This window comes from Somniosus microcephalus, unplaced genomic scaffold, assembly GCF_052327205.1.
Source record: "Somniosus microcephalus isolate GS21.2 unplaced genomic scaffold, FLI_Smic_1.0 scaffold498, whole genome shotgun sequence".
NCBI classification, from domain to species: Eukaryota; Metazoa; Chordata; class Chondrichthyes; order Squaliformes; family Somniosidae; genus Somniosus; species Somniosus microcephalus.
The window spans coordinates 167443-195207 of NW_028225685.1; the positions used below are offsets into that span (position 1 = coordinate 167443).

Sequence of the window (27765 nt, forward strand, 5' to 3'; positions counted from 1 at the left end):
TTCTGACTCCGAGGCCAGAGTGCTGCCACTCAGGCAAGGCTGATAGCTGCTCAGAATAAAATTGAATGCATTTTTAGCGTGCTTCGTTTACTGTTTATGCACGGTAATGGCCTGGTTTGTCCTTTTGTTTTGTATTAACAAATAACGGTGAATGCAAATAATGATTCGTCTGACGCGGGCTGCCTGCTGCTCCCCCTCACTGTCCCCCCGCCCGGGCTCGCGCGGCTGATTGTCCTGGTGCTGTCACGTGTGTTGGCCTCGTGTCATCGACAACAATTCAGCATTTCTGCTTTTAAAGCAAATTTTAGCAACATTGCGCCACTTGACTACCTGTCTATCGCATCTAAGTTACTTAATTTATGGCAACTGTTGCGAGTTAACAAAGCGCAGACGAGGAGAAGCAAACGTGCAAAAAACAAGTAAGGTGATGTCTGTGTGGATTTTTCCTCGGCTAGAAGAGGAAAAATATTTTCCTATTTAATGTATGGTGAAAAGGAGCAAATAGCTATACACTTATTGCCTTAGAGGAATGTGTTTTATACTTAGCACAAATATATTTCCAAAAATCCGACATCCAGTTATATTGTTCCGGTTAGCAGACAGTTTTATCCGCGTCCCAGATCACCCAGCTGTCACACTTGGTTATCACAGTGCAAGGAGTTCGAGACTGATCAATCTGCACGACATTGCAAAATGCCAGACTGCAAAAGGGTCCGCGTTGAACAAGAAGATAAACGGAGAGAGAAAAAATACTTACAAAGGAGGCTTTTTGGTGAGTGGTTTTCTTGCAAATAATTTAAGAACAGCTACATGAAGATTATTAGTTTGATGAACGTACATTGAGGATTTTAAATCTCCAGAAGTTAATTGCCTTTCTTTAATTGTTACTTGTGTTTTAAGACTGGTTTCTCTCAATATTTTTTTCCTCAGGTCTGGTGTTGAATTTCATTAAGACGCCAAGGTGTCTGATTTATGTCAGTGGTGCGCTGTCAATGTGGGTAAGCAAAAAAATCTCTCAAATGACTAAATCTGAGTTTATGTTTTACATTTGAAAACGCAACAACAGACATATGGTAACTTTTTGGTGTTGAGGTTTTTAAAATTTCTACTGTTATAAAACTTGCCCCAAGCTTATGAACATTTTTTAAAATTGTAATTTGTGTGATTGTAGAAAATTTAGAACAATGGTATATCTTTTGTTTTATCAGTGTATAATGTACCTTGGTTGCTCCAGATGGTACTGCTTTTTACATTGTTATTTTTAAATCCCTATATGCAAAGGCACAACAGTCACTTGTACAAATAGCACATGGTATCATTAATCCCTACGCCACTGGTGCAATATTTCCTCATTGCAATCTAAAATAGATCCATATGCACAGAAGCAAACTACCCTTCTGAAACCAGTGATCCACTAGGTTCTTGAGCTGTTCTATGTCATTGGACCCCAATCTGCATATTTAAAGGCTTCACGTGGGTGCCTTTGTTACCTGCTCAGAAGAGCAAGTTTAAATCAGATTCGGCGTGGAGCGGGCGGGAAATCGGCAGGCAAGTCAGACAGGGCATTTTAAATGCTCACCCGCTCAGTTTCCACCAGTAGTATCTGGGAATTTAAATCATCTTACAAGTAAGTAGGTGAAAATGAGCATCTGCAGTCTGCTTATCCCACCTGCAATTGAAAAGCTAGCCCTGGCAAGATTGCAGGATTTTTCTCTACTTTATATATGACTGATTTTAGAATCACACAGTCAAAAATCTACTGCCAATAAGATCAATGAAGGTATACTTCTCCTTTAATAAATATGTATTGTATGCACTTGTGTTTTTTTTTGTAATGTTTAGTACTTTCACAGCTGTAATTGTTCATAATTTCACTTCTTCTCGTTTTATCTTTCAGGGAGATCGCATGTGGCATTTTGCCATATCTGTCTTTTTGATTGAACTGTATGGACATAATTTGCTATTAACTGCTGTGGTTGGTTTGGTAGTAGCGGGATCTGTGCTAGTTTTTGGTGCATTTGTTGGAGACTGGGTTGACAGGAATCCAAGAATTAAAGGTAACATGGCAGTATCTATAGTTATACATATTATAGAATCCAAAATTGTACTGGGAAAAAACTGCTACGATGTAGCTACCAAAATCATAAGCTGTAGCTACTACTTCTATGTTAAATGTGGGAAAGCCTCTCTTTGACTACCATATTAAAACTACTAACAAAATATCATGCGACTTCCTTAGAGGGACCACCTAGTCATGATAAATGGACATATATTGTTGTAACATAATACCTGCAGAGGGATTCCTAAGGGAAGTGTGCTTATGTCCTCTTTCCCCCCCCCCCACAACCTCTTTTCATGGATAATCTAATGAATACTAACAGAAGTGATGTTCTTTTGGTGATGACACCACCCTCTACAGAGTGGTTAATTTCCCATTTGAAAGACGAAAAGCACCTGAACCATAACAGGCAGATATAGGTAGAAGTAGATGCATTACAAATGTGGTATCTTCAGTGCTGATAGAATCAATAATTCTTTTGAGAAATGTGAATGAAAATGTGACTCTCTGTCTAGGATGCAAGCCTTTGACTAAAACTTTCCATCTTGTTGGTTTGGTCTGCACTACTTGTTATATACAGTTGGCAGCATCGGTGTTCCACAAAGCCTGTACCCATCCAGTGATGGAATGTTGCAGACCTGTTTGGCAGGTTGCAGAGAAACACCCTCTTCAGGGCGTAGTAAAATTTGAAGTCAGTAAGACTATTAAATGGAATTAAATTTCTTTACTGTATCCCAGAATCCATGCTGCACAATGTTTGAGATGTGACCAGGCTATCGGATCTAAACAATGTAATGACAGGAGCAGGATCACATAAGTTGCTGGTGCTTATACCAGCATATATGTTCTCTTGATGGCATTCTTTTTGCAATTTTATCCCCTGTTTTCCTGAAGGTATTGACTCCTGCTGGGGTTATGACTCCATAGATGCCAGAGTCCCTCCAGCACCACAATGCCTGGATTCGCGCACAACACATGGTCACTTGAGTGAATGGTCGAAGGGCTGTTGCTGCCCATGGAACTAGACTTGTGCCTGAGTTACTGCCTTCTGGAAAAGAGAGGAGGAAGCAAATGACCAAGGAAATTAGATTTTTTAAAATCTCCATTTCAGAAAAGTTGATGACATTTTAATCCTTTTTTGGTCTATTGTAGTTTACAATTCAACTATAATTGGATGGAAGACTGGAGGTTGCAAAATTGTTATAGTCAAAATGTTTAACATTTATATGAATGCTTTGTTTTTTGAAATTTCTACTTTTATCAGTAGAAACCAAACTCTGGTAGCAAACCATTATATTCACCAATAAGTTCATGCTAACTGTTGGGGGACGAGGAATGATAAAAGTACAAGAAATCAGAGACCTGTGTTAATATATTTCAGATAAAACCTTTTTGCACAATTAGTTAACTTAATGTATCCTTTATGAATCACATTTAGTTGCTCATGGATCCCTGTTTATTCAGAATGGTTCCGTCATTCTCTGCAGTATCATCCTGATTTTGGTATTTTCGTACAAGAAATGGATTGAACAAACTTGGGATGGATGGCTAACTGTAAGTATCTGTTGAGGATTTTTTTTTAAACACCAAACTACACAAAACATATTGGCTACGAAAATCTGTGAACTTACTGGTGGATTCAGGGTGGACAGAGACCTTCAACAGCAGAAATTGGGGTGACAGCTGGTGATTCCAGGTCTCCACCCCATTGGAACTTCAACTGAAATTTCCTGGGAGCAGATAGTTGTTGCATATACACCCTTGCAACCTGACATTATAAATGGAGGCATGACGGCTGGGCCACCGCCACATTTTCTGGACCCCCCCACCAAATATGCACCCTAATAATGCCAAAACTGAAGCACCCCAGAAATCCAACAAGGTCGGGGACTTCTTTCTTGGGTGCGTTGGAAGTCACGCTCCGCCATTGTTTTGGTAGCAGCGTGCGATTGTGGGTTTTCAGGACCATTGTTTCCATTTAATCCCATGTAACCAAATTAGTACTTCAAAATGTAATTAATATTAAATAGTATTTTGATGACCTAATTGATCTGCTGTAATTGAGCTTGTTATGTAGTGCTGACGTGTTTTTTTTTAATAGGACTGTTGCATTGTCCCCCTTTTTATTATTTTAATTGCAGTAAAAACATGCCCCACTAAAATGGAAGGACTGATAATGGTGGATTGAAGCACCACAAAGACCCAAAGAATATAAATTTTGCCAGAATTGAAGTTAGAAATAAATATTTGCTAACTGTTCTGAATGCCTGTGCCATTGTTATAAAAAGGTACATTCCCCTAAGACCTTTAACAGGCTTTTGGTGTGAGTGGAGGAAGTTCTCACTCAATATGTTGCCTGAGGTTTTGTTTTTGCAAAATACCATCAAAGAATAAAAGTCACACACTAATACTTGCTTGTTTTGTGAAAGTGGGCCTTGAGCTACAGACCTTGTTCTGCTAAATCATCAAAATGAACAAAACAACACAGAACACACTACATGCTTGGCCACAATGGTAAAGCAGTTTCATTTGAAATCTACACTAATGTTAATAGCAGCAACAGACTGGCATGACCCCAACACGTTCCCCCCAAAAGCAGAGGAAAACATTCTAGCCATTTCCCATTGACAGTAATAGAAATTCTGGAAATTGTTGGAAGAAGAGGGGTCAAATAGGCAATAAAACTACACTATTTGACAACTTGGTGCTGCAGTTGTTCCATTTTCAAGGCAGCTATTAATGGGGTTACTTTAAAACTATGCCCAGAGAAAGTGAGACTGATTCCCAACTGGTTATGTAGAGTGGCATTAAGGAGCCCAAGAAAAAATCTGATTCTTTCCACAGATGTAATTTTTTTTTAAATAGCAGATTATAAATTCGTGTTGGCAGACCAGCTGAAAAGTATTTATATATTAATACATTGGGAGCCAACAGCAATAATATTTTGGAGCACATCCCTTTAACTAGAATGACTTGTCACTGGATGAGCAGATGACTGAAAAATACATTCTGCTAACAGTAATTCACTCCCAGAGTTAGCAACCAAACAATAAAAAACAGAACACCTATTCTGGTTGAGCACATTGCTTTGATGTTGATAGAAAACTTCAGTAATAAATGAGAAATAAATATGAATGTTTAGCTTTCATACTGTCTATTTTAAATTGGTATACATGTTTTCATGTTTAAGAACTCCAATTAGAAAAGTTATCATTTTTTTAAGTAGGGATAAAAGCTAAGTTTAAATCCCATAAAAATGTTAGTTATTGCATGTGTAAATGTATGTAGCATTTCTGTTATCTATTGTCCATTTGTTTAATGTAACTCACACAAGGTGGTCTGTTACATGGTGGTCATCGGTCTAGCAGATGCAGCAAACCTTGCAAGCACCGCTTTGACAATTGCCATTCAGAGGGACTGGATTATTGTAATCACAGGATGCAACAGGAGTGGACTTGCTGGTAAGACAGCTGCAGAGAACCATGTGTGTTTGTAGATTATTATGTAAAAAATAAACTCCACATGTGATCCTTGAAGTAATTTGTATTGATAAATGATAAACATAACTTGAGAGCAAATTTTGTTCTTCAGACAACGGTGCCAGTAAATGGTGAAAAGCAATAGTAAGTAGCGATCAATTCACTTACACAGAAACATAGAAGATAGGAGCAAGAGTAGGCCATTCGGCCCCTCGAGCCTGCTCCGCCATTCAATGCGATCATGGCTGATCATCCACATTCAGTACCCTGTCCCTGCTTTCTCTCCATATCCCTTGATCACTTTAGTCTTAAGAAATATATCCAACTCCTTGAATATATTTAATGAATTGGCCTCTACTGCCTTCTGTGGTAGAGAATTCCACAGGTTCACCACTCTCTCTGGGTGAAGAAATTCCTCCTCATTTCTGTCCTAAATGGCTTACCCCTTATCCTTAGACTGTGACCCCTGGTTCTGGACTCCCCGACCATCGAGAACATCCTTCCTGCATCTAGTCTGTCCAGTCCTGTCAGAATTTTATAAGTTTCAATGAGATCCCCTCTCATTCTTCTAAACTCCAGCGAGTATAAGCCCAATAGACCCAATCTCTCCTCATACGTCATTCCTGCCATCCCAGGTATTAGCCTGGTGAATCTTCGCTGAACTCCTTCCATGGCAAGAACATCCTTCCTCAGATAAGGCGACCAAAACTGCACACAATACTCCAGATGTGGTCTCACCAAGGCCCTGTACAACTGCAGCAAGACATCCTTGTTCCTGTACTCAAACCCTCTCGCTACGAAGGCCAACATACCATTTGCCTTCTTAACCACCTGCTGCACCTGCATGCTTACCTTCAGCGACTGGTGCACAAGGACACCCAGGTCTCGTTGCACTTCCCCATCTCCCAATCTATTGCCATTCAGATAATAACCTGCCTTCCTGTTTTTGACACCAAAGTGGATAACCTCGCATTTATCCACGTTATATTGCATCTGCCATGCTTCTGCCCAATCACCCAACCTGTCCAAATCATCCTGGAGTTTCTCGGCATCCTCCTCACAGCACACATGCCCACCCAGCTTTGTGTCGTCTGCAAACTTGGAGATATTAGATCTAGTTCCCTTGTCTAGATCATTAATATATATTGTCAATAGCTGGGGTCCAAGGACCGATCCCTGCGGTACCCCACTAGTCACTGCCTGCCACTCGGAAAAAGACCCGTTAATTCCTACTCTCTGCTTTCTGTCTGCCAACCAGTTCTCTATCCAAATCAATACCTTGCCCCCAATCCCATGTGCCTTAACTTTACACGCTAATCTCTCATGCGGGACCTTTTCGAAAGCCTTTTGAAAGTCCAAATACACCACATCCACTGGTTCTCCCTTATCTATTTTAACAGTTACATCCTCAAAAAATTCCAGTAGATTAGTCGAGCACGATTTACCTTTTGTAAATCCATGTTGACTTTTTCCGATCCTGTCACTGTTTTCCAGTGCTGTGCTATTACATATTTTATGATGGACTCTACCATTTTCCCCACTACCGATGTCAGGCTTACCGGTCTGTAATTCCCCGTTTTCTCTCTACCACCTTTTTGAATAGTGGGGTAACATTAGCTACCCTCCAATCCATGGGTACTGTTCCTGATTCCATCGAATGTTGGAAGATGATCAGCAATGCATCTACTATTTCTAGGGCCACTTCCTTAAGTACCCTAGGATGTAGATTATCAGGCCCTGGAGATTTATCGGCCTTCAATCCCATCAATTTCCCTAACACCATTTCCCTACAAATACTGATTTCTTTCAGTTCCTCCCTTTCATCAGACCCTATGTTCCCCGACATCTCTGGGAGGTTATTTGTGTCCTCCCTTGTGAAGACAGAACCAAAGTATGTATTTAATTGGTCTGCCATTTCTTTGTTCCCCATTATAAATTCCCCTGATTCTGACTGCAGGGGACCTACGCTTGACTTCACCAATCTTTTTCTCTTCACATATCTATAAAAGCTTTTACAGTCAGTTTTTATGTTCCCTGCAAGCTTACTCTCATTCTATTTTCCCCTTCTTAATTAATCCCTTTGTCCTCCTTTGAATCCTAAACTGCTCCCAATCCTCAGGTTTACTGCTTTTTCTGGCCAATTTATATGTCCTCTCCTTGGATCTTATGCTATCCCTAATTCCCCTTGTTAGCCACGGTTGAGTCACCATTTTCTGTTTATTTTTATGCCAAACTGGGATGAACAAATTCTGTAGTTCATCCATGCGGTCTTTGAATGTTTGCCATTGCCTATCCACCGTCAACCCTTTGAGTGCCATTCCCCAATCAATCCTACCCAACTCGCACCTTATACCATCGTAGTTTCCTTTTATTTAAATTCAGGACCCTTTAAATCGCTCTATGGCCTTGTCCCTTCCTGATCTCTAAACTCCTCCAGCTCTACATCCATTACTTGGGAGTAATATTGTCATCTAGTGCTCCTGTTTATAGCTTTGAGGAGAGGGAGATGGAAAGGTGGATAGTCCAGAGAGTGGAAGCAGCTGAAGGTACAGTATCCAGTGGTGGGGTGAAAGGAGGTGGGGAGGAAGGTGCACATGATGAGGGAATCAGAGGAATGCAGCATTTGTGGGGAGGATGTAGAGCTGGAGGAGTTTAGAGATCAGGAAGGGACAAGGCCATAGAGGGATTTAAAGACAAGGACAGGAATTTTAATTATGAGGCATTGAATGACTGGGAGCCAGTGTAGGTCAGCAAAGGAGGGGATGATGAGCAAGTGGGACTTAGTATGGGATAGGATATAAGCAGAAGAGTTTTGGACAAGCTGAATTTATGGACAGTGGAGGATGGGAGACTGGCAAAGAAAGTATTGAAGTAACTGAGTCTGGAAGTGACAAAGGCAAATTCTTAAAATTAGAGCCAGGCCATTCAGGAGTGAAATCAGGAAGCACTTCTTCACACAGAGTAGTATAACTCTGAACTGTCTCCCCAAAAAAGTTGTGGATGCTAGGTCAATTGAAGCTTTCAAGACTGAGATTGATTTTTTTTAGATATAGAAAAGTGGTTAAATTGGGTTCAGGTACAGATCAGCCATGATTTAATTGATTGGTGAAACAGGCACAAGGGGCTGAGTGGCCTACTCCTGTTCATATGTTCCTGTAAGGGTTTCAGTAGCAAATGGACTGAGGTGGGGTGGAGATGGTGTGGAAATTTGAGACTATTTGACACCTTCCCCATTAAACTACCAGGGATAGGATGGTACAATACTCACAATGAGGCCACCATCCTCTCTACATTAGATTGCCAGGGGTTAGCCTTTAAATTTAGAATTAAAATTTTACTGCTGTGGCTTGAGCTACAGCAGTACTAATGAAGAAATGTATCTGGGCCTCGTCCATTTCTTTCTGTAGGTGCATGGAAGAGAGATACTTTCTGTAGGATATTGAAATGACATTTCCTTTGCAGAATGTGCATACTGTTTGAAAGGACAGATATTTGGATATTTGCAAACTATTCTGAAGAGACTCCATTCAGCCTTGTTTAGATTCATATTTTAGATTCAGTGCTAATTTCTATTCATTTATACTGTGCTCAACTAACTAGATTTTATACTGTAATTTGCAGAACAAAAGTATTTTGGTCTATGTAGTACTGTACATTCACTGTGCTTGGGACATACTTATGCAGTGGTGGTACAATCTATCATTTCCTGCCTTTAAGTTTTGATTGTGATTCGAACTTTCTTTATAATCTCTAAGGGAAAAAAATTGTTACAGCCATGGCCGGAATCTTTACCTTTCTGTGGGGTTGGATGCGGGGAGGCCGTGTAGCGGGTTGCTATCCCGGACTTTCTTTTAGTGCGCTCTTCAGTGTGTTTTTAACTAAACTACTCCAATTGAATTAGTCATGCGGCTTTCCCGGCCAATTAAGTGGAGCAGGCCTGATGACTTCTTGGATGACTCAACTTCATCTCCCCTATTTAAAGGATGACAGTTGAAGGTTGGTGGAGGTGCTGGAAAGGTTGGTGGGGGAGACAGTAGTTAGTGTCAGAGGAAGGAAGTGCTTTGATTCTAAAGGTTTAAACATTTATAAAGAAAAATGCAGGCTCAGCGGCAAAAGGCTGCTCCAAAATTCAATGATGCCTCCCTGGAGTGGGAGGCCGCAGGGTGGTCCTCTTCCTGGTGACAGGAGAAAGAGGCCAGCCGCAGAGACAGAGGGCATGGCTGGAGATCGGCGACAAAGTGAGCAGCAGGAGTGTTGTCACCAAGTCCTGGATTCAATGCAGGAAGAGATTTAATGACCTCACGAGGTCAGGAAAGGGGAGTACAATGTCACATTAACTACATCCTGATGTGAGTGTCTCCCCAACCCCATCATTTGCCTTCCCAAGCCTACTCCTGCACATCGCTCACACCAACCTACCTTGCAGGTGCACCCATCCCTCACTGTCTATCCACCCACTCAGATCCCCATCTGACTATCCACCATTGACACTCCCCCTCATCCTAATGCAATCAAAGAATCAAAGAAATTAAGGCCACAGAAGGCAGCCATTAGGCAATGTCATGCCACTCCCTTCCAGTCACCCTATACAGATGTAGCCTGTACATCCCCTACACTCATTCCATGACTCTCACTCAAAGTTCTCTTGTTTCCCTCCTTGCAGGAGAAGAGAGCGCAGACCACCAGGGAGATGCAGAGAACCGGAGGTGGCCCTCCAATTACCACTCCGTTAATGATAGCAGAAGAGGAGGCCCTGGAAATAAGTGGAGTGGCAGAGCTGCTGGCGGTGGGAGATGGAGAGAAGGGGACCTCCCAGCAACCTGGTGACAGAATTAAATATCATACAGCCACATGGCATACAACAGTCACTCATGGTGACTTGATGTCAGCAGCCAGTGAAATATGATCAGTTGCATAATAATAACTTGAAACATTCTTATCATAATAGTTCTAATTCATGTCTTTACTCTCCCACAGGTCCATCCAGTGCCCCCGCCACTGTCCAGCCACAGGAGGAAGATGACTCCTCAGAGGAAGCTCCAGTCTCTGAGAGTGCACCATCAGCAGACCCAGGCACACCCAGCACCAGCGCAGATACACACACCTCGGTGGGTCCAGCAAGAAAGAGAGTAGTGTTGTCACCTGGGGTCTCACAGATCATAAGTGAGCAAGAGTGGATGGTGGAGACAGGGACAGCAGCGGAGAATCCTCGCCGGAGGGCGCAGGACAATCCAAGCTCTGCTCAGCTGGATGCAGATGCAGAACCTATGGGGCGTCGACAAAGAGGATGATCTTGGTGGAGCAGCAACAAATGCGCGAGGCCTTGGCAACTTTTCCAGCCGTGATGTGCGTGATTGTAGGGAGAATGGAGGAGTCCATTTCCAACAGGAGCAGCACCATGTCGCAGGCGATGGCGACGACGTGCTCTTCCATGGAAAGGATGACCACCTGCGTGGAGCAGCTAATGTGCCAGTCAAATGAGAACGTGCTTGCTGTGAACAACACCTTGCAGACTCTTATTGCAGTTATATCTAGGAGGGATAGAAACCTAGACTTGGGTGTTCATCACCCCACTGATGTGCAGCAAGGTGCTCTCCAGCTCCTTGCTAACAGGGAAGTGCGGGTGGCTCACGAGAGGGATGAAAATGAGAGGGGACGTGGAAGGTGGGGTCTCTGCTCAAAGCGCTCCCACTTCTCCCACTCATTCAGAGCCCCACATGCTGCCTCCAGTCCCGATGGCCAAGTCTGCCGCTGCACAGTTGTAGGAGGAGCGGTCTTTGGCAGGGCCCTCACAGGCCCTAAAACCCAGAGGACGTCCACCAAAAGTGTCGAAGCAGTCGCAGCAGGGAAGTGAGCAGCCTGCCTCTACCTCTGCTGAAGCCACAGGGGTTGCACCTCATAGAAGTACTCGGAGAAGAAAAATGCCACAATTGTAGATGCACATGGGTGTGTTACAAAATGTTACACAGTTAAGTTTCAGTTGTACTTATGAGCCACATAATTTCATGTATTTGCACCACTTCCCTGTCTTGTCCATTTTTGCCTGCTACCTGGGGAGTGGCCTTGTCACTTGGAGTGAATTGTAAGACATTACTTAACCTCGAGCAATGAGGGTGTGTGTGTGTGTGTGATAGGAATGGTTTGTTCATTTTAGGACAGCTTTGTGGTTTTGCGGGGTGGGGGAGTTTGAGCATTTGGGTGCCACATAGGTGCACTGGTGCAACTTAACTAAATCGGGCCATTATGAGGCCATTCCGAGCCTCCCAGGCAGCAATGTGCGCTGCTGCTGGTGCAATCTTGACCTCCGGTTCCTCCACCTCCTCCCCCTCTTCCTCCTCGTATTCCACCTGCTCCTCCTCCTCATTCTCCTCCGAGGAGGCGCTGTGCTTTGCTCCTCCTGCAGCTCCAATCCTCGCTGCTGCGCTATGTTGTGCAGCACGTAGCATACGACGATCATTCTGGAGACTCTGGCTGATGCGTACTGAAAGGTTCCTCCAGATCTGTCCAGGCATATGAAACGCACCTTCAGCGTCCCGATTGCTTGCTCTATTACACACCTGGTCGTGATGTGGCTTTGTTTATAGTACTCCTCGGCCTCATTGCTTGGTCTCCTCAAGGGTGTCATCAGCCACGTCTTCAGTGGATAGCCCTTGTCTCCAAGCATCCAGCCGGTAAGTCTTGTTTGGAGGTGCGAAGAGCTGATGGAGGGTGGACTGATGCAGCACTAAAGCGTCATGCCAGCTCTCTGGGAATCTGGCACCCACATGCATGATCTTTTTGTGGTTGCAGACAAGCTGCACATTGAGGGAGTGGTAGCCCTTATGGTTCACAAACACTCCTGGGTGACCTGGGGATGCATGGTGGGCACGTGTGCGCAGTCGATGATGCCCTGCACCTGTGTGAAGCCAAGCCGTGCGCCAGCTCAGTCACACTGGCTTTATCAGTGGCAAAGTTCACAGAAGTGCCTAGCTTGTGAAACATGGCATCGGTCACCTGAGTGATGCATCAGTGTGCGGCCGACTGCAAGATCCTGGAAATGTCTGCTGCAGATCCCTGGAAGTTGCCTGAGGTGAAGGTGTTGAGGGCAGTGGTGACATTGACAGCCACTGGTAAGGCGAGTCCACCAGGTCCACTTGGCAGCAGGTCTTCCAGTAAGCTACAAATGTCTGCCATGACCTGATGCGATAGCCTTAGCCTTCTGAGGCACTGCTGTTCAGTCATCTTCAGGAAACTGATCCTTTGCCTATATACCCTGTGTTGGGGGTATCTCCTCCTGCGAGGTGCACCCCTGTGCTCATCCTCTCTCTCCTGTGGAGCAGCAGGTCAGTGAGGAGAAGACTGCTGCTGCTCCTGCTGGTGTTGTTGCTGCTGGGACTCATCTTGGTCAGAATCTGAGGTCTAAGGTGAAACATCATAAGTGGCGCCTATGCTGATCTGATAGATGCCAGATAAAGTGGAGATCAAAGGCACAATCCTCCAATGTAGTAAGAGTGGCTTCCGAAGTTGCAGAAATCACCTGCAAACTCCTGAAAGCTAAATCTCTGCACCAATGTCAGCAAGAGCCTTTCCCTTGGGTAAGGAAGCAGGTGTGCGGTGTGAATGTGATTATTTCAACTGTCAATTGTTCAACTCACACAATGGCCACTCGCCTCTCGCCTTGCTTTGACAGGCGAGTTTCAGGAAGCCTGTGAATCCTGTGCACACCTTGTAAAAGCTACAACATCACGTTAAAAAGCCTGTTAATAGTCTGTTATCAAGCTATTAAATACTTGAATTAGGTCGCCCGTCTCTCCCGAGCGGGTCTCTGGCGCACTGCGAAACGTGCCGGAGTTAAAGGCAGATGTCAGCGAGATGAAGCCAGCTTCCCGATGCACTGTCAATTTCAGCGCTTTTAACTGCCCACTCGCTCGCAAACCCGCACTCATTTCAAAGGGAAAATTCCGGCCCAAGTGTCTAATTGTAGCTGATACTATTGTGAGTGGATAATTGTGGTTTATCTGCTGATGAGTCCTAATAGTCTTATGTTTCCTTCATCTGAAATTTTGTTATGCAAAATATCTAACTGCTGATAATTATGCCCCTTTCCCACATTCATAGCAGGTAATTAGTTTGATGATTATGTTAATATTATGTACATAATAAAGACCATTTGTGATGAAGGTGCTGCTATTAGTGAATTCATTTCTTAACAACATGTAGTTCTTGAAATATCCTGTGTATTATAGAATGTGTGTATGTTTTATAAAACTGTCTGGAAATGAATAGTGTTTCCTTTCAAATTGATCTTAGCTAAATTTCCAACATTGACAATAATGTCTCTGAATTTTGTCCATGGAAAACCAGGTTCCCATGATCTTTTAATCTTTGTGTGAATGAATAACATTAAACCTCAATTTTAATGGGTTGAATCCCCCTTGAATTCAGGCTGACAGGCCTATGCCTCTCTCAGCATTCCCCACGAGACACCTGGTGCTACTTTCTTAAGAGCAGCAACTCCAATTGCCACATCTTCCTCTCTCACTGACCTTCCCATCCAGCTAATCTTCCCAATCTCCTTCCCCTCCCAATCATCCCACCCACTGCTTCCCTCTTGGACTGTGCCGCAGATCAATAATCACTGACTCGCTCAGGATGTCTTAACTCGGGAAGAAGGATCTTGACATCCACAATCATATTGTGGATAATTACATTGACATCCTGGCTTTGTCAGAAACTTTGCTCACGGGTAGCAATACACCTCTTGCAGAAACCTCCCTGTCTGGTTATACTTTTCACAACCTGCCCTGCAAATCACACCTTGGTCCCTCCCCGCAACTCCTTTGGCACCTTCTCCTTCAAGCACCTCATCTTGTTCCATTCCATTTTGCTTCTCCTTCAAAATCCTTGTTTTCTACAATTCACTGATCGCCTCAGTTGTTTCCAGCCTCTGCATTGAGCAGATGATCCTCCTCAATGATTTCAATCTCCATCTCAACTCAACTTTCCCCCTCTCCTCTGATTTCACTGCCCTTCTGTCCTCTCCTAACCTCTGCCTCCATTTAAACTCACTTACCCATATACACCAACACCCCGTCAACCTTGTCACCTTGCGTGGCCTCACCACTCCCATTGTCTCGATCACAGACAAGGCCATATCTGATCACTTCATTGTATCCCTCACCACCCATATCTCTCTACCTACTTCCAGCCCTCTTCCTTCTTCGTCTGTCCCTGGAAAAAACTCTCCCCAAAATCATTTATTTCGCTTGAATTTGTTTTTCCTCAGTATAATAAACACTGCTTGTGACGAGTTATTAAAGTATTGGCATGAATTTTGCTGTAATAATAACGGCGAGGCTATTAGCGCTCATTGTTATTACAGGGTAAATCTGACCGCAACTTCTGACATCTGCTCATGTACAGTTAAATGCAGAAATCCAGAAGTTACTGTCAGAGATACCCTGCTCCTCCACAGGGTGTGTTGTAGTCCTTGCCGATAGTCTCGGCACTGAAATCACTGTAATGGCATGAATTTAGGGTACTTGCCCACTAGTTCCACACTAAATATGGCTGAAAAAGTTAGGGTTAGCGCATTTAGGAATAATTGAGTTTTTACTGGCATAATATGTGATAATTATTGCTGAACAAACTCTCTGGCCCTGAAAAAATAATTTTACAAGCATGGGGTCTCATTTCCTGAGAAGAAAATTAATATTGCAGATTTTGTTACTTTTTTTTTAACTTTTTCTATTTCTCTTTTATCTCTCTCCCTTTTAATCCCATCTGTATTTCACATTCTTTATTTCGCTTCCTGTATGTGATTTTAAATGTAATTTATATTTCCTGTTTTTTACTTCCTGGTTTGCAGTCTGTGTGTCTCATTGAGGAATGGTTACTTTAATCTGATTGGTTGAAGAGCCTCGCCGTTGTGTGCCCTGTTCACAGATCCCCTGTAGAAGGTGTCGCACTGAAATTGATGCCAGATTAGTGGAAATCCTCGCTGACAAAAGTCTCTAGGCAACAGTACACGAGGTGAATGGTGAAAGCTGTTCCCTCGCTGCTGAAAGCAAAATCCAGTCCATTATGTTGCTGGGTATTTATTCCAAGCTTTACTTTGTCTTTTGGATTAGAACTTGAGCGTCTTAAAATTATTGATTTATCAAAGACTGAAATTAAGATTTGAATGCAGACAAATCTGATGCGAACCAGTAGAAGTTAGAACCTGTGAGGATTTTCCCATCACAGTGCATAGAGTGTAAATTGTGTTGATTTTAGTTTGGCAACCTGATGTATCCTAAGTATAAGGCTAGTGTTATTATCCTACCTTAATTTAGTATATTCATTACAGACGTGAATGCTGCTATGAGAAGAATAGACCAAGTTGTCAGCGTCCTGGCTACAGTGACTGTGGGCCAGATCATGACTTCAGCATCGAATGTAGTTGGTTGTGTCTTCATTCTTGGCTGGACCTTGGTTTCACTGCTGGTTGAATTTATTTGTCTGTCAAGAGTTTACAGAATGGTGCCTGCTCTTGCATTTAAGGCTGGACCAGAACGGTATCAAGAACAGCTTAACTATTTCGAAAGAACGAGAGAGACTACAAGCACAAAAGGTAAAAAGGTCATTTATCTCATTTGCTGTTTGTGACCTTGCTGTGTGCAAATTGGCTGCTACGTTTGTCTACAAAACCATTGTGACTGCACTTCAAAAGTAATTCAATGACTGTTGTGCTTTGGGACATCTTGAAGACGTGAAAAGCTCAATAAAGAAAAGTAAGTTCTTTATTTTTTGATCAATTAATTAATCCGAACCACTTTTCTTTTTGAATGATCTGTTCTGGCTTGTTGTAGACGTGAGAAACACTATGGGGTAGAAATTGCAATGCGTGTCTCACATTTTCGGTGTCCAGAATGGTTGCCACGAAGTTGAATTTGTTGTGTCTGTGTGTTGATAGAGACACTGAAGACAGGAGTTGGTTTCATAGGTGTTTGCTAAACAAAGTCTGGAGGGGAACTAACTGATACAACACAATATACAGGCTTATATAGCCCGAGTGGCCATTACCGGCATTACAGTACACCTGGGGCTCTTAAAGGCACATACACTACAATTCCTCCCCTTTTAGCCAACCAGTACATAATATTTTAAGTAATTATTAATTACATGTTACAAGAAAAATAATCTACACATTGCTGCAGTTAATTAATTATAAGTCAGTCTCTCTGGAGGCTTCCTGACTCGGTCCGGATAACGCCTCAGTGGTGGAGTAGTTTCTGGTGGTGTAGTAGGTTCTTTTGGCAAGGCTGATTCGGCTTGCATGCCAGTGTCGGGTTCATCGGGTTCCAGTATCACCGGATCGGAGGTAGATATGGGTATCTCTACTTCATCGTTAGGCGTATAGAGTTGTGGTGTAGATTGTCCCTTTTCGGATGACTCTATGATTTGGTCAGCATGGCGCCTTATGCTTTCTCTGATGTCCACGGTATACATCAGCGGTCCTAGTCATGTGCAGATAGTTCCAGGCTGCCATTTCTCGGTACGGTAGTCCCGGGCCAAAACTTGTTGACCTATCTGGAAGGTTCTAGTTGGCCTTTCATTCATGCCTTGAAATTGCCGGTTCTCCACGTCCCTTCTGATGTTGGGCTTGATCAAATCCAGCCGGCATCTTAGGCTTCTATTGAAGAACATCATGGCGGGAGTTTGGTTTGTAACCATATGTGTTGCATTCCTGTATGCGAACAAGAAGTTATCCACCTTGTGCTGAAGTTTTATGTCTTCATTACCCATGGCCTTTATGGCCTTCTTGAAGGTCTGGACAAACCTTTCAGCCAATCCATTGGTGGCAGGATGGTATGGGGCGGACGTGTAGTGCTTAACCCCATTGTTTTTTAAGAACTTCCTGAATTCTTCGGACACAAATTGCGGTCCATTATCAGAACAGATCTGTTCCGGCAGCCCATTCCTGGCAAATATGGTCCTTAATACTGTGATGGTTTTTTCCCATGGTGGTGGAGGACATCTTTATTACCTCCGGCCACTTGGAGTGTGCATCAACCGCGATTAAGAACATTGAGTCCATAAATGGACCAGCAAAGTCGATGTGTACCCTTTGCCAGGGAGATGAGGGCCACTCCCATGGATGTAGAGGGGCTTGGGGCGGAGTGTTTTGGACCTTCTGGCATCCTAGGCAGCTCTTGGTCATTTCTTCGATGTCTCCATCGATACCTGGCCACCATACAAACGCCCTGGCTAGGTTCTTCATTTTCACTCCACCCAGCTGCCCCTCGTGAAGCTCCTTTAGAACTTTAGCCTGGAGTTTGGGTGGAATCACCACTCTGGATCCACACATCAAGGTTCCTCGGCACACTGACAGCTGTTCTCTTCTTTGCGAGAATGCTGGCAACAGTGGTTCGCCATGTGCTGGCCATCCCTTCACTGTTAAATCGTAGACTCGTGAGAGAGTCGGGTCATTTCTAGTTTCCCTTTCAATGGCAGAATTTGTTACGGGTAGACATTCGACTATGGTAGAGTGGAAAATCTCCACTGGGTCTACGGTAGGTGCTTCTTCTACCGTTGGCAACGGTAGGCGCGATAACCCGTCAGCATTCCCATGCTGTTTTGATCCTTTGTATTCTATGTTGTATTGGTGTGCCCCTAGAAAAAGGGACCACCTCTGTAGCCTTTGCGCTGTCATAATGGGAACACCCTTTTTAGGGTTGAATATGGAGATGAGGGGTTGATGGTCAGTCAACAAGGTAAATTTTTGTCCGTGTAGGTAATGGTTGAATTTCTTCACTCCCCATACCAGGCTGAGTGCTTCCCTGTCGATTTGGGCATAGTTACGCTCAGCTGAGTTCAATGAGCGTGACGCAAAAGCTATCGGCCGTTCCGAGCAATCAGGGAATTTATGCGATAATACTGCTCCTACGCCGTAAGGGGATGCATCGCACGCCAGTCTGATTGGCAGTGATGGGTTGTAATGAGCCAAAACTTCTTTGGATGTGATTAAGTCTTTGCATTTATGGAAGGCACGTTTACAGTCTTCTCTCCATTTCCAAATTACTCCTGTTTGTAGCAGTTCATTAAGAGGGTGTAGAAGAGTTGATAAGTTCGGTAAAAATTTATGATAGTAATTTATTAATCCCAGGAATGACCTTAATTGTGAAACATTTTCAGTTGCTGGGGCTTTTATGACCGCTTCAATTTTTTCAGGTGACTTATGCAACCCTTCCTTATTAATTATGTGGCCACAATATGATATCTGATTTTGGAAAAATTCGCACTTGGGGCGATTTGCTCGTAGGCCCCGTTCTCTCAGCCTAGTGAGCACCTGCTCCAAATTGGCAAGGTGCTCGTTGTCGTTTTCTCCTGTTACAATGATGTCGTCTAGGTAGCATTGAGTCCCCGGAATCCCTTGGAGGACTTGCTCCATAGCTCTTTGCCAGATAGCTGGAGCGGATGCTACTCCGAAAACCAGTCGATTGTACTGGTACAGACCTTTGTGTGTATTTATCGTGAGATCTTTTTTTTTTTTAAAGAGGCCTCTTCAACCTCCATCTGTAGATAAGCCTGTGCCAAGTCAATTTTGGTGAAACGTTTCCCTCCGGATAGTGAGGCGAAAATATCTTCTATCCTCGGAAGAGGATACTGTACCGTGTGAAGGACCGGGTTTACAGTCACCTTGAAGTCTCCACAGATGCGAATTTTTCTCTGTTCTTCAGATTTATCATTATTCAATGCTTTCTTCATGACTGGAACGATGGGTGTTGCCCACTCGCTCCAATCTATTTTGGATAATACGCCTGCCTTTTCCAAATTCTCCAGCTCTGCCTCGACTGCTGGACGAATTGCGTATGGCACCGGTCTTGCCTTAAAAAACTTGGGAATTGCTGCATCTTCCACTTTTATTGAGGCGGTGATGCCTTTCAAGGTTCCTAGTTTCTCTTGAAACACTTCTTTGGCGTTGGCCAAGATGTCTTTTAATCGTTCACGTATGACGTCATCATCGTTTTTTTTCTTACTGGTCACCGTCAGTGCCTGAATGGAGTGCCAGTCTAAATGTATTTTCCTGATCCATTCACGTCCCAATAGCGGTGGACCACCATCTTGTAGAATGTATAAATACAACTTTTGTATTTCCTTGCCGTTGTATACAACAGGCACCCTTATTTTTCCTTTGGGGTATACTTTCTGCCCCGTATATGTTTTCAAGATAATGGATGTGTCTTTTAAAGGTATATGCGGAAATAGCCGCTCGTAATCCCGTCGATTTATGATGGTCCGAGCTGATCCTGTATCTAGCTCCATTTTAACTGGGGACCCTGCTATCGTGAGGGTAACCCAAATGGTCTGGTAATCATCTTTGGCAATTACATTATGTAATTTGAGACAGCTTAGTCTCTTGTTTTCGGAGTCGCTATCGCTCTTCTGGTCTTCGGAGCTACTGTCCGTCATCATTTGTACCTTTCTGTACTTTTCTTTATTGATTTTTTTTTTCCAGTCTGTGGATTTTTTTTGTCCAGATCGGCATACCCGTGCAATGTGTCCAATCTTTCCGCATTGCCCGCATGCTTTGTCCTTGAACCAGCAGTCCCTCTGGTCATGGGTGGATCTGCCGCAGCAATAACATCTCTCGAAACCCTGTGTCATTTCATGGGTGCCGAAGTCCTGTGTCTTTTGTTGTATCTCTGCAGCTCCTCTTGCGGCTGCTTCGTATGATACAGCCATACTGAAAGCCTTGTCCAGTGTTAAATCTTTTTCAGAAAGCAGCCTTTTCTGTGTTCCTTCACTTAAGAGACCGCAGACGAATTTGTCTCGAAGATAATCTGCTAGTCCTGCCCCGAATTGGCAGTGATTTGATAGCTTTCTTAATTCGGTGAGGTAATCAGCGTTACTTTCATTCTTGTGTTGATTTCTCTTGAAGAATTTGAATCGTTCCGCTATCAGCAGCGGTGTTGGGTTTAAGTGCTCCTGTAGGGTATCAACAATTTCTTTAAAATTTTTGTCCTTTGGTTTGGCTGGAGTGATTACATTTCGTAACAGCCCGTATGTCTTTGCGCCCATTAGATTTAGCAGTACTGAAGCTTTTTTTTCATCTTCTATTCCATTTGCGGTGCAATATACCTCCACTCTTTCCACATATGTGGTCCAATCCTCTATCTCGTTATCAAAAGCATCAATATTGCCAGACTTAGGCATGCTAGAAATAAAATGGCGCTTCCCGCGCTTTTCTTTCTTTTCTGCAGAAAAGATATGGCGCTTCCCGCGCTTCCCCGCCACTGACAACGCTGTTTCCCGTGGTTTCCGTTCTTTTTATTTATTTATTTACAGTTTGGAGACTCGTTCCCGCTGGACTCTCTCTCTCTAGGTCTGAACGCCGACCTGCTTGCAGCGCCGGCCGTCTCCCGAGTGCTCCCTCCCCGTCTGTTACTGCTTGCCTCCGCTTTCGCTGCTTGGCCTAGCTGTAGAGCCAGCCACTGGAGCCCCAGCCCGACGCCCAGGAAGGATTATTGCAGTACCTGCCACCAGCTTGGCTAGCTGGTGAAACCACAGCTTTTTCTTTTTCTTGATTTTTTCTTCAACTTTGGACGCCAGAGGAATCGATGTCCTTGAGGTGCTGCCGAATTGCAGGTAAGTCCGTTTCCAATTCGTCGCCACTGTTGTGTCTGTGTGTTGATAGAGACACTGAAGACAGGAGTTGGTTTCATAGGTGTTTACTAAACAAAGTCTGGAGGGGAACTAACTGATATAACACAATATACAGGCTTATATAGCCCGAGTGGCCATTACCGGCATTACAGTACACCTGGGGCTCTTAAAGGCACATACACTACAGAATTCTGCAGTGGGACGTTCCGCACTGGCTGAATTGCCTCTCCTCCTTAGCCCAGACGCCGAGGAGATTTACTGCGGATTGAACCTGGAACTTTGTTGGTCTGTATGGTTTTTTTCCACACTAGGCACTACACTTCTGAACTGAGTCATTGGGGGAATATTAACTGTTAAGCACACATTAATATTCATTGCATTTTGGGCCACTCTAAATTCACTTGCCAAGCAGTTTGCCATAGGTCTTTTGTTATGAATAAAATTGTTCAAAAGAAATCTTGTGAGAATAGCTGTTTAATTGTATTAAGAATATTTCTGTCTTGGTAATTTTTAAAACATTGTGTAGAGAAAGACAGCTTGAAAGCAATGGAAAGTTTGGCTACATAACTGTACATTAAATTGTTTAATATTATGTTGTTCATAGATGTTCAGCAGTTCTCCAAGCATGGATGTAACAGCAGATCAGAAATAACCCCAAACTCCTCATCGGATTCAGACCAGAATGCCAGGTTACCTGCTCAGCCAAACTTTCTGGGGTTTTATAATGCTCTACGAAGGATACAGAGGATGCTGTACATCAGCAAAATCGGTTGGAAAGCATACTACCAGCAGTCGGTTTTCCTAGCTGGAATGAGCTTAGCGTTTCTGTACACCACAGTTTTGGGATTTGACTGTATCACCACAGGGTATGCCTACACACAAGGCATAAGTGGCTCACTTCTTAGCCTCCTCATGGGCATTTCTACCATCGTTGGACTAATGGGCACTGTTTTGTTCATTTTGTTACGAAAATGTTATGGCCTGGTCTCCACAGGAGTCGTATCCAGTTGCCTGCACTTAGGCTGTTTGTTACTTTGTGTTTTTTCTGTTTTTGCACCTGGCAGTCCCTTGGATATGAGCACCATTCTGATAGCTCCACATACCAATGTTTCACTCGTGAACCGGACCATTCCACACACACAGATGAATCAATTGCATTCCTACCTCCCTAGTACAAATCTCAATCAGCCATTGCTGTCGGATCGTTCTTCTATTCACTGGACAAATAACACCTTGCTGTATGACAGTCTACCAGCTGGGAATTATCCAGATTCCTACATCTCCATCAGTTTACTTTTTTCTGGTGTTATATCGGCAAGAATTGGTGAGTTTATTGTGAAATAACAATTGTTAATTAAGCATTTGGCACTTTTTTTAAACTTTATTTTCTGTTCCTTTTTTGTTCCCTTGCTCTGGCCTGAAAAATGGGCTGGTAATCTTCCAGTCCTCTACCGATGCCACTTTACAACTGGTTACAGTGTGGTGTGCAAGAGCCACCATGTGTGACTGTCTGTCTATTTTCCCCTCCCCTCTATGTATTAATAACTGGTCTGTGTTCACTGTCTCCTTTTAGGGTAGCCTAGAAAAGATTAGAATGTTGACCTTGTGGGAAATTGCAGTCATAAAACCATGCCCTGCTGCTCTGCCAATCTTTTTTGCCAATTTTCTCCCCTTGCATGCCTTCACCACCCCCTGACCATGCTGATTCCTTGCTGGCCTACCGCTTTGTTGGTGCCAATCCCTCTTCATGGTCAGTTATTGATTTCGAGAGACAGAAAATTTTATGCAAATGCTTATTTTCCCTAAATATATATAATTCTGTGTATGTATATATGTTTGTTTGTATGCAACTGCATACATAATTAAAAGTCTTGCATGTGGCATGTCACACATTAAATGTGTAGGGTAGCACATTCTGTCCACAACAGAAAATAATTACATATTGTGCTTTTCTGTTTAAGTAAAAAACTTAACCATACTGACTTACTGAAATAGAGATCAGGAAAGATCTCACAGAAAAGCAAGCAACTCAAATGCTGCAATTTGGATCAATGACGTTGCTTAATTTTTTTTTTAAAGTGGTTCCAGCTGCGCTGGTGGTGGGGGAAGATGGTGGAGGAAGGAGCAGAGAAGCAAAAGTAAATAAAGTATCTGCATTTTGTAAATGCTGAATCCACCATAGGAGGCAGGCCTAAATAAAATGCATAATTTAAATGACTAAGAAGAGGTTTGAGGAGGAAATAATAAATACAATTATTTGCATCTTAAGCAACTTTTCTAATCGTATTTCAAATATTATAGCTATGATATACTGATCTTTCAGTATCAGTACCGTGTGTATTTTTTTCCCCCATTCCATGTGTGTGATATATTGCTTCAGTAGGTTTGCTGTATTACAGAGATGGGAAACCCACTGTTGTTACATTTAGGTTGCCACAGGACCAGGATTAAGCATCAGCAACTGCAGCTCAGCTCCTAGACTACCTGTGAGCAATGCCCTGGGTGATCTACTACATTTAACCATAGAGAGAGAGAGAGAGGAGTCAGAATTTGCCTTTTTTACCCCTAGTAGCCCTGCAACTCAGGCTATAGAGTCACAAATAACTAAACATTCAGTATATTTACATAAAATCAAATTCTGTTGTTTTATTACATGAGACCTATAGACATTTCCCACAAGGAGGTGTGCAGGAGCAGATAAGAAATGACTCTCCAGTTTGCTTTCCTCCTTGTTTGATGTTGCCTTGCCTCTGCTACATACCTCTCCAGTGTAGCATAGCTGAGATGAGGATATGAGAGAGAAAGAGAACAAATTTATATCTATCACTCCATGACACAGTACACTGAAATAGCACTAATGCATCATATCACTGCTACCTGGCTACAGCACTCTAGTTTTGGACAGTGGGAAGTGCATGAGATTGACACCATGTCTGATTTTCTCTCCCTGTGGGAAAATATCTTGGCACTACTTGGCCTGACTAAAATCAGGAATTGTGGGGAATAGCAGCTATGCATCCATACTGAAGATTCCTCACAGTAACAATTTTAATAAATTATATTGGATTAACAAAAGGAAAAATACTTTTCAATTGGATCAAATTGATTTTTAGATTAATGTGGCATTTTAAAAATATTTTCTAAACGCATATAATTGTGTACAACATGCTGTACTATATCATGTGATCCTACATTCACAGCCCAGGGAACTACATTAAAACAATGATGTTCATTAATACTAACTATGAAAACTCCATTCAGTGCTATTTTTTGGAGATGTGCTATGATGTGAAAAGTGGTCTTGGTAAGTATTAAAACAGTTTTAAAAGATTTTTTGGCTGGTAATGACTTATTGGATGTCAGAGGAAATAAGTTAACAGCCTCAAGCATGAAGCTTTATGGCAGCAACAAGTCTGCAATAGAGGCCAGCAATGGCGGGAATGCCGCATAGTGCGCTTATCATCGATTTCCCAACACTAATAAAATTGAAGTGTGAATGCTAATTCATTCTATTTGTGCGCTAGGCAATTGATGGCACATTGGGTACATAAGAGGGGTGTGCTCCATATTGCAGCAGTAAGAAACCTCTGGTGGAATGCATTTTGTCTCACATAATAAACTTTACTGGAGAGGCTTAAGTAAGAAAATTGGGGGATAATTTTAACTATTGGCAATATTGGATCGGCCGCCTGTTATACACCTCACCCAATTTTCCTTCTCGTGAAGTCAATGGAAAGAAAATTGGGTGAAGTGTAAAGGGGTGGCCGATCCAAATATTGCTCGTTTTACACTTGTCAAAAGTTAAAATTTCTCTCTTGCAGTCATTATTTGAAAGGTGAATTTGTTTGTTTTCTTTCCTAGGCTTGGTTTTTGTACACTATGCAGACTGCAGTCATTGCACTGAAATTTAGCAAAGGAGAAACAGCATGAGCAGTAAGGGGCTGCCAGTGATACTAGGTTGCTCGTGGGGTTTACTATCAAGTCTCATTACTTTGTTACACAACAAGTCTTTCATACTAGCCACAGCTACCTGATAATGACAAAAGTGATGTGCTTCAGACAGTTGAGGTTTAGCGTGGAGGCTAATGTCTTCATCACTTTTGTTACTGACCAAAGCAGCAGCAACGTAAGAGGGCAACATAATTCTGCAGAACTGCTGGCTTTCCTAAAGTCCAGAGGGTCATTGTCTACACCTATGCTGCCTTTTGGGCCTCTATGCACAATACTGTGCCCTATATGACCCAAAAGGGATTTTACATGGAATGTGACCAACAGCACAGAATAACGGTTGCTTTTCTGCACCTGATATGATGCTTTATTTTAAGGCACCCTTATTTAAAGAGGAACAAAGAGTGGAAGGATGGCACCAGATAGCCCAAGGCTACCCTATGCAGTTGTGGTTCATGACACCCATGCACTAAAACAGAGTAGCGTGTAGGTACATTGAAGCTTATTCTACAACCAGATTTATCAAACACACCATTAGTATAATGAAGCATTGCTTTACATGTCTGGGCTGATCAGTGGCAGCCTTGCAGTACAACATCACAGGGATCCAGAATAACTCTTCTGTGTTGCATAACTCCATCCTGAAAAGATGCCTCTGCATGTGGAGTGATGACCAGGAAGGTAAAGCAATGGCAAAATAAGAGTGGAAACACCAATGCAAAGTTGGCAGCAGTACCAGCAATGCATCAATTAAATCACCATTTCTTAAATGGAGAAACCCACTTGGCCATACATTTTCATACACATTCCTCTTGATGCCATCTTATGCTGTGTTCCTGTTATATTTTAACCAATGACAAATGATTACTCAGTATATTAAAGTCAAGTGCAGGGCATTAATTTCTGCTATTATTTAACTGGCGAGTTTGCAGCTCGAGTTGGTTTGGTTTGGTTCAGATGTGTGACACCCCATTTACCACTCGTTCGAAGTGAGCTGCCCTTGGAAGGAGTAAGTCTGCTTTCTGGCTGAAGGATTTCACTGACAGCCTGCTGGGATTCTGCTGGCCCTCGGCCTCTCTGGGCTGTGCATTCTGAAAGCTCGACATGTCAGTAATGCTAAGGTTTCCAACCCTCCAGGAACTCTAGATTAATCTCTTGGACACTGCTGTAAACAAGCCGGGAGAAAAATCGTAGGGACATTAAAATAAATGGGGTACTTTTTTCATTTTTTTTGAACACTTGTTTATTAATTATAAAAAGGTAGTGGGGGTGGCGGTTGGAGACAGGAGATCATGTGATGAAGTCAGTGGAAAAGAATATCAGGTGAAGTGTAAAATGGGCAGCCAATTCACTATCACTGTTTTTTGCCCAGCAATAAAAGTTAAAATTACCCTCAGCCAATCATCACGCTTCATATATTTGTCTTTTTGAAAATGTAAGTGTGGTCTGTAAATATTGTGCTTCTTAATGTTTGAATGCTTAACCCATTTTTTGCCATAAATGGATGTATTTGTTTAAACAAAATGTATTCAGTACACATTAACTTGACTTTGAACAAACACAGATTTTGAATGTATATTGTGTTTTTTCCCCTTTCAATTTGTACAATTTCTTCAAACTCCACATCTATGAATAAGGAACATTTGAAATACAGACTCATGTACAAAATAAGAAGAAAAATACCTGATTGTCTCGGTAATAAATAAAAATAAAACACCAAACATAAATTTATATCAGCCAGAAGTTGAAGCCATACTGATAAATGTTTAGGAAGATGCATTGTGTTAGTGATAGGGGTTAAAGTTGAATGATGTATTTCAATTATGTTTGAATTATAGAGAAACTGCATGGCTACCAGTGGCAATTCTTCCTGCTGTTATGTGCTTCACAGTTACCTACTAAAGAGTGCATGGACAAAAATAAACGTGAAATTATTAGGGTCACGTTCTTGGTTGAACTGATGTATACTAAACATGGGATTAAATATGTGATTAATTGTACTCAGCAAGTTGTGCAATATTGGATCATGCAACCAATCTGTTCTACTAGTTCATAACAATCAGTTTACCCAGAACGTGATTACAAACCTGTGTTTCTCTTTTAGGTCTATGGGCTTTTGACTTGACGGTAACTCAACTTCTACAGGAGAATATTCTGGAATCCCAGCGAGGAATTGTAAATGGTGCACAGAGTTCAATGAACTATTTGATGGATTTGCTTCATTTCATTATGGTTATGGTTGCACCTAATCCTCAACATTTCGGGATCTTGGTTATTATCTCAGTTACATTTGTAATGGCCGGACACACAATGTATTTTATATACACAAAAAGAAGTAATGACAGGTGGTTGTAGAGTGAGATAGAAAAGCAAAAAGGACTAAAGTGGAAAATGCAGAATTTCCCCAAACATCACAGGATGCATAATACAGAAGCACGGCTCATCTGAGACTCCACTAATTACCAATCCAGAAAGCGCTTCTGTGTAGCTTTGTTCAAAGAAAATGCCAATTCTTTCTAACTACTTCCTATTGTGACACAGCAGATTCAACTACTGCCCAACTTCCTCCACTGATGTCAAAATATAAATGCAACTATTTTATTGTACTTAACAAAGGTTTATGCATAAAAGCATTTACACCAGGTCCTAAAA

At 42.6% G+C, this 27765-nt stretch overlaps 1 protein-coding gene across 1 annotated transcript; it reads left to right on the forward strand.

The window, feature by feature from the left end:
• The first annotated feature begins 252 nt into the window (after positions 1 to 252).
• Positions 253 to 27765, forward strand: LOC147081638 (ferroportin). The gene is made up of 8 exons (XM_085980758.1): positions 253 to 772; positions 931 to 998; positions 1898 to 2057; positions 3498 to 3613; positions 5394 to 5520; positions 15866 to 16129; positions 21770 to 22489; positions 27218 to 27765. Exons 1-8 carry the CDS (start codon positions 694 to 696, stop codon positions 27466 to 27468), a joined length of 1785 nt encoding a protein of 594 aa, XP_085836884.1. The 5' UTR covers positions 253 to 693; the 3' UTR covers positions 27469 to 27765.